The sequence below is a fragment of the Lithobates pipiens genome, unplaced genomic scaffold (genome assembly GCF_037356315.1).
Source record: "Lithobates pipiens isolate NorthernLeopardFrog02 unplaced genomic scaffold, aLitPip1_a1.2 Scaffold_22, whole genome shotgun sequence".
Classification (NCBI taxonomy): Eukaryota; Metazoa; Chordata; class Amphibia; order Anura; family Ranidae; genus Lithobates; species Lithobates pipiens.
Window position 1 is genome coordinate 224414895 of NW_027507784.1, and position 13326 is coordinate 224428220.

A 13326-nucleotide genomic window follows, 5' to 3' on the forward strand; every position below is an offset into this window, starting at 1 on the left:
TTATGTATTTTCTGCTGATTGTAGTCTCTATTGACTAGCATATTTACCTTTATATTTTGTATGTTTTTGGATTAATACAATTGTTTTTATGGAATCTTGTCTCTTACAGGTGCCTGTAAAGCCCATAAGTCCCCCCCCACAATCCTTTTTGACACTATGTTTATCAAAAAAATGTTATTAGGATATCCACTTCCACCACTAAGTGATTATTGATATCCCCATTCAGTTTTTTCTCTCCTCAAGTCGGCCATTCTGGATTCTTTTCCAGGTAGAGTGGAAACACATCCACCATCGGTAACTGTTGAAGGGTAATCTGTTCTAGATTACAGAAAATGAGGTAGGCAGATCCAATACTTAATCAAGTGGAAAGGATATCCACCCGAAGAAAGCTCCTGGGAAGCTGAAGCCAATGTACATGGCCCCAGATTCCTACGAGAGTTTCGAGCCAAATACCCAGAGAGAATTGCCCAAAAGGGCATCCATAGGCTGCCCATCCGGGGGGGGGGGGCACTGTCAGGGCGCTGACAGCAGGAGAAGGTCTTTAGGACCCAGCATCTCTCAGGGCACAAACAACAGGAGAAGGGCTCTAGGACCCAGCATCTCCAGCAGCACATCATATAGGCCTTTATAAGGAAGTGTATCAGTGGTTGAAGTTGCTGACTGATCTCAGCTTGTTACCTATGTTCCTGTGATTCTTTTCTTTCGTCACCCCCAGTCCCTGACCCTAGCTTGTCTCACGGATACCCTCTGCCTGCTTCTCGTACTTGACCTGGCTTCCACCTGACTTCATCTGCTCTGCTTTAAACCTGGTTCTGATCTCGGCTTGTGTTGACTACTCTATTATCTCAGTGACTTTACAGACCTGTCTCACCTCACAGGTGCTACCGGCCTGCAGACTCTGTTCATTACAACAGCAGTATTCCTGAGCTTTCTGTAAGCAACTCCACTGGCAACCTGTGCTACTTTGTGCCCAACTCCTCCTGTCACAACTTCGGGTAGTGTGGAAGTTAGCTGCAAAGGAAGTCCTCTCTCTATTGGCCTCCAGCACCTGGTAAGTGATAATGACCTTCCGAGCCTGATAAAAGGCTGTTATCTCATGCTTACACAATTTGGTTTCAGATTCATCAATATTAGCATTTCCAGATTTATGTAAATCCTATGGGCTTCCCCAATCCGAATTATTTCGATATTTACAAAAATGTCTACACTCCCTCTCTAAGCACAAAGATTGCTATGACAAAATTGTAAATTTTTGAAAAAAATTGCCTGAAAGATCCACATTGTAGGGGAAATATTTCATCACTCTATTCTCAATTGCTTACTAAACCTCATGCATCCCCACCCTCTTATGTGGCAAAATGGGAAAATGATCTATGTCATACTATTGATAAAGCAGAATGGTCTGAGATATGGTCCACAACAAAATCTTCCTCACCAAATATAACAGTAGTTGAGACTGCATACAAAGTACTCACACAATGGTACTTAGTTCCAGCTAGAATCTCTAAATATGTTCTGGATCATTCGGCTTCCTGCTTTCATGGCTGTTCAGAGCTGAGTTCACATTTACACATATTGTGGAAATGTCCAGTGGTACAAGAATTTTGGAAATCTATTTTTATGCTTGCCTCAGCAATGTTCAAAAGCACTATTACACCTGACCTGGCATTGGATCTTCTAAACTTAAGACCAGAATTTCTACAACAAAAACAGTTTAAATGATTAATAAAGCTCTTAATGGCTGCCGAACAGACTATTGCTCAAGCTTGGAAAACACCTACTCTGAATTTAGCTGATACCAAACATGGAATGAACCAAACTCTGTTACATGCAAAGATGGAACCTTGAGATAAAAGCAAGCTAAAAAATGTTAATAATCTATGAAAACCATGGATTAAACATTGCTTGCGAGTGCCACCAGACTTCAAAGACCAAGTACTTTTACCATGGTAGATGAGGATTTATCATGTAGATATATCATTACCCTCTGGGAGTAACCTACCTTTAGGGACATCCTATCCCTCCCTCTTCCTACTTGCTTTCTTTCCCCTCATTGTTGTAAATCCCTTCCCCTCCTTATTTTTCATATAAATTTTTAATTCGGGTAAACTCCACTATAGTTGGTTGACATACCATAACATTATGCTAATATTAGTCTCCAAATCAGCGGTAAATTAACCATATTGTTCCATTATTGAAAAGAAAAAGTAATCTCTGTTCATTGGGATTTTGTAGGCAACAACCACACATGTAGATTTGAAAAATATAATTGAATATATATAAAATCATTCAATCATATGATGACTGATGGTTAAAAGAACATAGAGAAAATACCACACAAATATGCAAAACAGCATAGACAAAAAAACACAACAGGTTACATGGTATGTATGACATAAAGATAGTGATTACTCTCCGGTATATAGTAATCTCTGGTACCCGGCACGTTTCTGGTTTAAGCACCTTTGTCGGGGTATTTATTAAGAGTATATGCAGTGCTTCATCTATTTTTCCAAGTTATATGGTGGAACATTTCACATGTAAGACAAAATTATGACTGCATATATTCTTATTAAATAACCCTGATGATGGTGCTTGAACCAGAAACGTGTTGGGTAGTGGAGATTATTATATACTGGAGAGTAACCACTATCTTTTTGTCATACATACCATGTAGCCTGTTGTGTTTTTTGTCTTGTCTATGCTGTTTTGCATATTTGTGTAGTATTTTCTCTGTGTTCTTTTAACCATCGGTCATCATATGATCAAATGATTTTATGTATTTTCAAGAAATGAGATTTTCCAAATCTACATGTGTAGTTGTTGCCTACAAAGTCCCAACAAAGGGGGATTCCTTTTTCTTGCTACATTATTAGGGATGTGGCAACAACACACTGGTCTGACATGGTGAAACTCTCTCTTTTTCACTATTGAAAAGAGCACCAAATATATTAGCGACTCTACAGAAATGTAACTAAAACAATTATATGATGTTATATGCGACTGGAGACATACTTTCCTGTAATAAGATTATCTTAATGTTACGATTTAAAATTTCTCTCTTTACTCATTACATTCAATGTTTTCTGATAATCTTTAATAAAAGACTTGAACAGGAAACTCCAACCATATGCAGCTGCAGTCCAAGCTGAAATATTTCTGGCAGCTTATGGGTTAATATTCAACCCCCAGCATCTTCAGACCAGGATCAAGGAGGCTATGTGCTTATCAAGCCATGTGAAAGAAACAGGGTGCAGAAATGTCAGCAAGTTGTATCTTTAATGTAAACAAATCACTGCGCTTGGTTACATTGTAGCAAACGTGGGTCAGTGATCAGCAGCGTTGATACTCACACACAGCCAAACAACACATAGCTGTATGTACAGTACAGAATATAAATTTACAATGTTATCAATAGCCGACATCCCTGCTCCCTTCTGTTTTTTTTATGTAGCCCCAGGTAGATTGGGATCCTCCACCCTGCATAGCTAGACACACTGAATTTTCACAGTTACTTCGTAGTCAGAAAACAGTCCAGTACTTTGTTTTTGTTATTTTATTGAGGGATTAGGACTTGGATAGGGTTTAGGAATTATAGGATGCCCACTTGACTTCAGAAAAATTCCAGGGACAACTTTTCTTATATACAGTCTATATACACTCCTCTGCTCCCTCCAGCACTTGCTTGCTTGCAGAACTCCACTAGCACCCTGAAGATCTGACAATGCATTTAGTCAAATCAGAGCAAAAACCTGTTATAGGCAAGAACACGAGGCCCTTCTGGTGTGAAGGAAAAAATCCAGTGTCCAGCATGTATCCCTGTGGCTAGTGATCCCAGCACCACCTCTTCAGGCACTGCCAGCCCACCTGGCTGCAGCTGCCCCTTTCACTAGCCCTTCTAGCTAACTTCTCCACAGTCCTTCCAGACTGCACTCACCATCCCACCAGGCTGACTTCCCAGGAGATCTCCCAGACTTGCTGACCTGCTCCCACTCCATGTGTTGTGGGGGGATCCTTCCAGCACCTGAGACCCAGGCCCGAGGTCACCCCCCTGACTAGAGGGCACCCTTAAGGGCCACCCACAGTTTCCCCAGCACTCCATCTCCATCTTCCAAATGACTGCCCCTGCTGGCGTGACTCATGCCTACTTATGAAATGGCCTGCCCCCTGACAGCCCATTTGCTCGGAATTGGCTGGGGCCTTCATAAATATGCCAAGCAGCTCCTAGCCCCCACCCACTACATCTGGAAGCTTCTCCATGGTTACAGAAAACAGGGGGGCACCAGACATGCTGCTTGCTGAGTCATCCAGCCTCCCTAAGTCACTCAACCCTGACCTATATTCAACCCAGGCCTGGCTTGCAGTCAGTCTTCTGCAACCAGGACACAGTAGACACAGCCTTTCTGCCCCCTCCATCTTCCCAGGGGAAAATCCCCCTGGATGCTCCAGCCTGACACCAGTGTCCATCGTCAGTTCCTGCATGTCAGGCAACTAGGTCAGTGCTGGGTACACACATGTGTCAGGGCTGGCTTAGCCCTTCCTCCTCTGGGCTGGCTGTTCAGCTGTCGGATAATTGCCAGCTCTCTTCTCTTTCCACAGTTACCAGCTGTTCCCGATGATGCTCCTCTGACCTGCCTATTTAAAGCCTTCCTGCTCACTTTTTCATTTGCCTTTGCGTTGTTTGTTTCAAGACTGGCTTGCTGACATCCCACCTGGCTTCTTATCCTGCTTGCGGTTGCTCTCCTTGGATCCCTGACTTCCAGCCTGGCTGATTACCTGATCTGGTTAATGAACTTTGGACTGGCTGACTACCCGATCTGGCTACAGGACTCTGGCTATGCTTGACTACGCTTTTTTCTATTTACCTTTTATTTTTATTAATAAACAAGTGTGATTTGATTGTACTTCTGTCTCAGTCTGTTTCATGGTTTCTGACAACATGCAACTTGTGCCATCTTGCTCCTCTCTTGCTGCCAGCAGGGCATGCTGGGTCTCCTCTGGGACATGGCTCCACACCCCAGGCTTCCAGACTAGCTTGCCCCTGCAGCTCTGATAAGCAGGCCAGTTCCTGCACAATCTGCTGTAACCCCTTGTTAGCTGTACTGAAGTGTGCAGGCACAGGCAGCACACTGATGATGTACATACTGGCACTTGCAGAACTTGTCAGGACATGCCGCTTGGCACAGACTGTGCCCGAGCAACTGGGAGAAGGTGATAGCAAGCCTTTACTGTGGTTGCCAAGAGCAACAGCAAAGTCTGTAACATACCTCACACTGTAGTTAGAAGGGTTAGGACAGTCCTTAACATCAGCCATGGTTTGGCAACTGATAGACCCCCTCCTGCAGATACCTTCTGGCTTTCCCCGATCACCATGGGTAACAGCAAACATATTGGTGCACATTTTACTGTTCTCAGCAGGATATTGCAGCATACAGTTACTTTTTCCAACTTCAAGCAGACCGCTGGACATTTTGTAATCCATGGGTCTGATCGCCTGCCATGGTTGCCACGGGAGACAGCATATAACACAGTTCTCACTGAATAGCGGGTTTTTAGTACAAGTGTCCATCCCAGCTGTAGCTTGGGGCAACTGGGTATGTGGTGCAGCACTTATCAGGCAGCAGCTCCTGCTGGTTACTATGGAGGACATCACTTAGACAATAGACAGAGCACATACACTATATTACCAATAGCATTGGGATGCCTGCCTTTAGATGCGCATGAACTTTAAAGGTTATTTTATTGGCATCCCAGTTTTAGTCCATAGGGTTCAATATTGAGTTGGCCCACCCTTTGCAGCAATAACCGTTTCAAATCTTCTGGGAAGGCTTAGGAATGTGTCTATGGGAGTGTTTAACTATTCTTCCAGAAGTGCATTTGGGAGGTCAGGCACTGATGTTGGACAAGAAGTCCTGGCTCGCAGTATCCACTCTAATTCATCCTTCCAGCACCCAAGCCCCAGGCTTTAGGTCAATCCCCCCAAACTAGGGGGCACCCAGTAATTCAGCAATTCATCTCCATCTTCCACCGACTGCCCCTGCTGGCATGACTCATGCCTATTTATGAGGAAGCCAGCCTCCTGCCAGCCCAATTGCTTGGGATTGGCTGGGGTCCTCATAAATATGCCATCCAGCTCCTCCTAACCCCCACCCACTACATCTGGAAGCTTCTCAAAGGCTTCAGAAAACAGGGGAAGGCACCAGAGATGCTGCTTGCTAAGTCATCCAGCCTACCTGAGTCTATCAATCCTGATCCAATTTACCAACACCCACAGCTAACTTTACACAACTAGCACACTAGCTAGAGGGGGCTACATTAAGAATGTTTGAAACTTTGGAGGAAACAAAGTTGGAAGAGTAGGGGGATGAGGAGCCTTGTTAGAAAGTTGTTTTAGAAAGGCAGGCAGCTGCAAATTGAGTTCATCTGTAGCTGCCTAGCTATTATATGTGGGACTTTAAAGGCAACATACACTTGTTAGGCAAACAGTTACGTTTTTTAGATATACATAAAAATATGTGATCATAAGGATGATCGATAATTAAAAAACATCAAAGTTTGTACAGAAAATGTACACATATAAAAAACAACAAAAACAAAAAACAACAGTTTTAATGAAAAATATGACAAAAAAAAGATACTCTCCAGTATATATTAATCCCCTTTACCCGATGCGTTTCTGGTTAAACACCTTCGTCAGGGGAGTAGGATAGGAGTAAGTATAGTCATAATTTGTTTTACTATAGAACATAAAAAGGGACAAAGTGTTCCTGATTTAATATTTGCCTGAAGAACAGCAAAGAATGGATTCTAGAGATTTGACTGAACTGGCGATGAAAGAGGACAAAAACCCCAAAAATGCATGAAAACTGTAAAAACAGAAAAACAGTACCTATAACATTTCATATGGGGCCCTCGTAATTGTTGCCAAACATGGGGTATGTAAAACCCCTACGTGCATGGTATTATAGTATAGATAGAATAAAAGGGCTCAAAAGCAGTACAATATATGTATATTTACCAATATCCATTGCTCAGTAAGAGATGTGCGGCTGGTCAGAGCTTTAAATAAGGCTCCAGATCAGTACTTAACACCAAGGCATCCTTAATCCTATGGGTATATATCTTCCCTATAGGGAACGAGACAAAAATTCAGAGGGCGTATGGCAAAACATAAGTATGGCCGGCCATCAACAAATGGCCCTTAAAGTGTCTAAAGCCCCATACACACTATCAGATCTTCTGCTGAGTTTTTCCTTTAGATTTACCAAAACCCTATAATATGAGTTCAAACCTTAGGAGTTTCAATGTGTATGCAATCAGGCAGGCCCTTGTACTACATGGTTTGGTAAATCTGAAGACAAAAACCAGCAGAAAATCTGATAGTGTGTATGGGGCTTGAGTATACCATCTGGGATGGAGGTGCTTACCATGTAAATGAAGAAGTCCAAAAGTTGGCATCTCCCCGCTCTGCAGTGCCTGTCAGACCGTCAGAGTGGGGATACATTTGTACAATGGTGCCAGACACCCACGTGTGTGCATTGACTCGTCGTGACCGTGCATGAGCAAGCAAACAATGAGAGGGTGCATGCAAGGACGGCACCAGCATATCGAATATAGGGGGAACGCAACTCATGTCCCCCATTACCAGGGAGGCGGCGCTGTGCGTCTCGACATAGGAATGCCCCAAGCGGCAGCGGCCAGCGCCAGTAAGCCCCATATAGAAAGAGGCACCAGGACAAAAAATAATAAAAAGAAAATAAAAATTGCTAAAAAAATATGCCTAATCACCAGAGCAGATGGTTCCATGGGGCCTAATGATTATATCATATACCTCAGAATTGTAGACCGCTGGCAACTTGCCTATATACGTCCCCATAGTCAGAGTGCCACCTAGGGGAAAAAGAAAAAATATGTAACAATGAAGCAAAACATACAAAATATAGAATCATTACAAGGAAAGGTATGCATAACCCGGATATTGCTTATATCAGGTGGAAATAAGAATATAGAATAGCAATAGTATAGTGGGACATCATATCAGGGAATATAGCCCCACATCTACGGAGGTATGTGGGGTATTTTGTTAGAAAAGGGGAACTGAAGTTAGCAAAATCGGAGATGTGAGATGATATAGGAAGGAGAAGGACAATCCATTTGACAAAGATAAACCCATTGTCATACGGGAACGGTATCAAAAGTGGTCAAAACACACTCAATAAATAGCACAAATCCCTCTCGAGGTATCTAACCGACTCCTTCCCAAACACCAGATGTGAACCCTTCTAAAAATGGGCAATAGCTTATACAATTATTATGGCCTGGTGGTAAAGTGGCTCGTAAGGTCACTATCCACCTTGTTTCTCTCTGTAATAGGGTCTTACCCCAGTTGCCCCCTCTATTGTTGGGATGAACACGATCCAATATAAAAAATGTAATATTGGGAAATTTTCTCTGATGTACACCCCGGGTGTGTCTACCTAGTGGGAGATCTGGGTTACATGTACCATATTGTGTACATGTCTGTATATTCTTTTTTGTAGCTCTAACGTAGTTTTCCCCAACGTAAAAGCAACCACAGGGGTGGGTTAGAAGATAAACTACCCTGGTGTGTGACAATTGGCGTAATGGGAAGGTTTATATTTGAGTCCCTTCGGTAATAGATAATCTTTCTCTGTGTTGATAAATTGGCAGTAGGGACACCCCCACATCTAAAGGTGCCCCCGTTTCTTACAAGGGTCACACCTAAATTCTCTGGTGTATTCATTGGTGACTAGTCTATCATTCAATGATCGTGTGCATTTATATGTGATCAGAGGATTCTGTGGTATAAATTGATTTAACATTGGGTCAATCCGAAGGATATGCCAATGTATTTACAAGATTTTTTTTTAAACATTTATGTTGTTTGCTAAATATGATTATAATTCTGATCTGTGAATTTTCTCTAGTCAGACTTTATCCCTTTTTGGGGGTATCAAAGCGCACCAATCTTCCCTCATACATCAGGGACACAGCCCACCTATTACAAAATTTGAAAGATCTGTTTGTCCCACCAGACTCCATTTTGGTCACTGTGGATGTTGAAGCACTATATAGCTCGATTCCACATACCAGGGGGATTGAAGTAATTAAACATTTAATTTCTCAATCACACAGAGATGATAAGCCACTACATCGATTTATTTTGTTAGCTTTAGATTTTCCCCTGTTACACAATACATTTGCTTTTGATGGCTCCCACTTCCTCCAGATATAGGGGGTAGCTATGGGGACTTGTTGTGCCCCATCATATGCCAACCTGTATAGATATAGTCTGGTATAGATATATTGACAATATCTTCCTCATCTGGAATGGATCAGTCGATACTCTCAATCAGTGCATTGCGTCTATGGGTTGCAATGACTTTAACTTGAAATTTACGATGGCATGTGATTCTCATAAGATCACCTTCCGGGATGTTACTATTTTGAAAAATCCAGATGGTCACCTCTCAAGCATATTGTATCGCGAAGAGACGGCAGGCAATACAATTTTACACGCTACTAGTTTTTATCCCATACCATTGATCAAGTCTATTCCCTGTACCCAATACCTTCATATTTGTCAGAACTGCTTCGAGGAGAGTACATTCCAAATAGAAGCAAACAAATTACAAACAAGACTCCTACAATGGGGGTACTCACCTACAGGCCTGAAAAAGGCCTACAGAAGAGCCAAAGAAAAAAATAGACACTAGTCCGACTATAGAAAATTCACAGATCAGAATTATAATCACATTTAGCAAACAACATAAAATGTTTTAAAAAAAAATCTTGGAAAGACATTGGCATATCCTTCGGATTGACCCGATGTTAAATCAATTTATACCACAGAATCCTCTGATCAAGTATAAACACACATGATCATTGAAGCAGTGTTTCTCAACTCCAGTCCTCAAGGCGCCCCAACAGGTCATATTTTCAGGATTTCCCACATATGAAATGGCTGTGGTAATTGCTAAGGCAGTGAAACTGATTAAATCACCTGTACAAAATAATGGAAAACCTGAAAACATGACCTGTTGGTGCGCCTTGAGGACTGGAGATGAGAAACACTGCATTGAAGGATAGACTAGTCACCAGTGAATACACCAGAGAATTTAGGGGTGACCCTTATAAGAGATGGGGCATCTTTAGATGTGGGGGTGTCCCTACTGCTAATTTATCAACACAGAGAAAGATTATCTATTACTGAACGGACTCAAATATAAACCTTCCCATTACACCAATTGTCGCACACCCGGGATAGTTTATCTTCTAACCTGCACCTGTGGTTGTTTTTACATTGGGAAAACAAAGTTAGAGCTACAAAAAAGAATGTACAGACATGCACACAGTATGCGTACATGCAACTCAGATTTCCCACTAGGCAGACACACCCGGGGTGTACATCAGGGTAAATTTCCCAATATTACATTTTTAATATTGGATTCTGTTCATCCCAACAATAGAGAGGCTGACTAGGATAAAACTCTTTTACAGAGAGAATCTGACAGGGAAGGACTTTGGCCGCCTATGCTCGCCATGCTATTGCGTGCATGCGTGGCGGATTAGCTCTTCGGCGCTTGCACGTGCATGGCCCAGCGGTGCGGCGTGCATGTGTGCACAATGGTATGCCTGTGCGCGCAGTGGCCCACGAATGTGCGCGATGGAGCACGAGTGTGTTCGCCATGGCACACACGCTATGGCATGGCTATTTTAGGGAGCTCTGGTGTCCAAACGGGTTGCTGGTTTGTTGTCAGCTTCCCTTTTGTGCATGTTACCTGCTGTTTGCCCGATTGCCTGTTTTTGACCAGGACCGCCCCTAACTACGCTGCTCTCATCCACGATTGACCTTTGGCTTGCTTAATGAACCTCTCCTGATCTGCTTCACAGACTTTGATTGATTACCCGGATTTGACCCTTGGCCTGTCTCACGGACTTCCTTGCCTGATTTCACAGATCTGACCTTTGGCCTGTTTCACGGACATGCTATTCTGTTACCCGATTCCCTGTTACCTCCGGGACTGTTTACTACCGCGCACAAGATCATCAGCCAGGTCCTGACTCCCAGTAAACCCACTACTCAGCTCCTCAGCTTCTTCAGTAACCTACACCTGCTGGTGGCCAGTGCTTCTGCGTGCCAACTGCTCCCGGTATCACCTTTGGGGGACAGGGTGCGCGTAGTTTCAAGGGCTAACCGCTCTCGGCATCTCGGCCTCGGTAAGTACTTGTTGTGACAGAGCGCACTCTCCTTTGGAGATCTTGTGCCAGCAGGTGTCAGCTCTCACTGATGCTGTCCTAAAACTGCAAAAGATTGATATCCAGATTGTTTCTCGCCTCCAGCAAAACGCCTGCTCCCTTTACTTTGCTCTTCAGCCCAGGACCTTTTCTTCAGAAGTAGTGAAGGTGGGGTTTGTGATCTCTCTTCTGGCTGACGAACCCAAAGCCTGGGCCCACAGCCTGATGGAACAAAGGAGCCCGGTGCTAAACTCGATTGAGTCCTTTTTTGACAGTATGGGCAAACTTTATGACAGCCACAGCTGAGGCAATTTTACATAGCCTAACACAAGGTAAAAGACGTGTAGAGGACTACACCCGTGAAATTCCGTAAGTGGGCAGCCAACACCGGCTGAAACGAGCCTGCTCTGGGCCCGGGGAAAAATTTTTATGCCACGTGAAGTACAGCCTTTGGCCCTTAAAACATTTCACGACCACAAATTGGCAGGTCACTTTGGGACAAAGAAAGCCGCTGAGCGGATCTCCCGTTCCTTTTGGTGGCCAGGGTGGAGACGGGACTGTAAGGACTATGTTTCTTCCTGCCTCCTTTGCCAACGGGGCCAAAATACAAAATCTTGGGGCCTACTCAAGCCTTTGCCTATCCCAGAGTGGCCTTGGGTGGAAGTATCCATGGATTTTTTTTGTGGACTTACCTGCTTCAGAGGGATTCACTACTATCCTGGTTGTGGTCGACCGCCTTTACAAAATGGCACATTATCCTTGCAGATAATCAGGCTCCATGGTGTGCCTAAAAGTATCGTCTTGGACAGAGGCATTCAATTCACTTCCAAATTTTGGAAAGAGCTCTGCAAGGCCTTGGACATTAAGATTTGCCTCACCTCAGCGTACTATCCTCAGAGCAACGGCCAAATGGAGAGGATGAATCAAACTTTGGAGCAGTACCTCCGTTGTTTCTGTTCAGCTTCTACGCTATGGCGTGGCTATTTTAGGCAGCTCCGGTGTCCAAACAGGTTGCTGGTTTGTTGTCAGGTTCCCGTTTGTGCCCGTTACCAGTTGTTTGCCTGATTGCCTGTTTTTGACCCAATCCGCCCCTGGCTACGATCTCATCCATGAGTGACCTTTGGTTTGCTTAACGGACCTCTCCTGATCTGCTCCACGGACTTTCTGATTGATTACCCAGATTTGACCCTTGGCCTGTCTCATGTACTTCCTTGCCTGATTTCCCGGATCTGACCTTTGGCCTGTTTCACGGATTTGCTATTCTGTTACCCGATTCCCTGTTACCTCCAGGACTGTTTACTCCCACATACAAGATCATCAGCCAGTTCCTGACTCCTAGTAAATCCACTACTCAGCTCCTCAGCTTCTTCAGGAACCTACACCTGCTGGTGGCCAATTATTTTCATGTGACAACACTGAAAAAATGACACTTTGCTACAATGTAAAGTAGTGAGTATACAGCTTGTATAACAGTGTAAATTTGCTGTCCCCTCAAAATAACGCTACACACAGCCATTAATGTCTAAACCACTGGTAACAACAGTGAGTACACCCCTAATTGAAAACGTCCAAATTGAGCCCAAAGTGTCAATATTTTGTGTGGCCACCATTATTTTTCTGCACTGCCTTAACCTTCTTGGGCATAGAGTTCACCAGAGCTTCACAGGTTGCCATAGGTCCTCTTCCAGTGCTCCATGACGACATCACAAAACTGGTGGATGTTAGAGACCTTGTGCTTCTCCACCTTCCATTTGAGGATGCCCCACAGATGCTCAATAGGGTTTAGGTCTGGAAACATGCTTGGTCAGTCCATCACCTTTACCCTTAGCTTCTTTAGCATGGCAGTGGTCGTCTTGGAGATGTGTTTGGGGCCATTATGTTGGAATACTGTCCTGTGGCCCAGTCTTCAAAGGGAGGGGATCTGCTTCAGTATGTCACAGTACATGTTGGCATTCATGGTTCCCTCAATGAACTGTTGCTCCCCAGTGCCAAAAAGCACTCATGCAGCCCCAGACCATGACACACCCACCACCATGCTTGACTGTAGGCAGGACACACTGGTCTTTG

The 13326-nt window shown here is 43.8% G+C and overlaps 1 protein-coding gene across 1 annotated transcript in view; it reads right to left on the minus strand.

Moving 5' to 3' along the window:
- Positions 1-13326, minus strand: part of CLEC16A (C-type lectin domain containing 16A) — a 1523862-nt gene that overhangs the window by 18895 nt on the left and 1491641 nt on the right. Inside the window, exon 23 of the mRNA XM_077448876.1 lies at positions 7789-7890. Within this exon, the coding sequence (XP_077305002.1) occupies positions 7789-7890 (102 nt within the window). The remainder of the gene's footprint in view (positions 1-7788; positions 7891-13326) is intronic.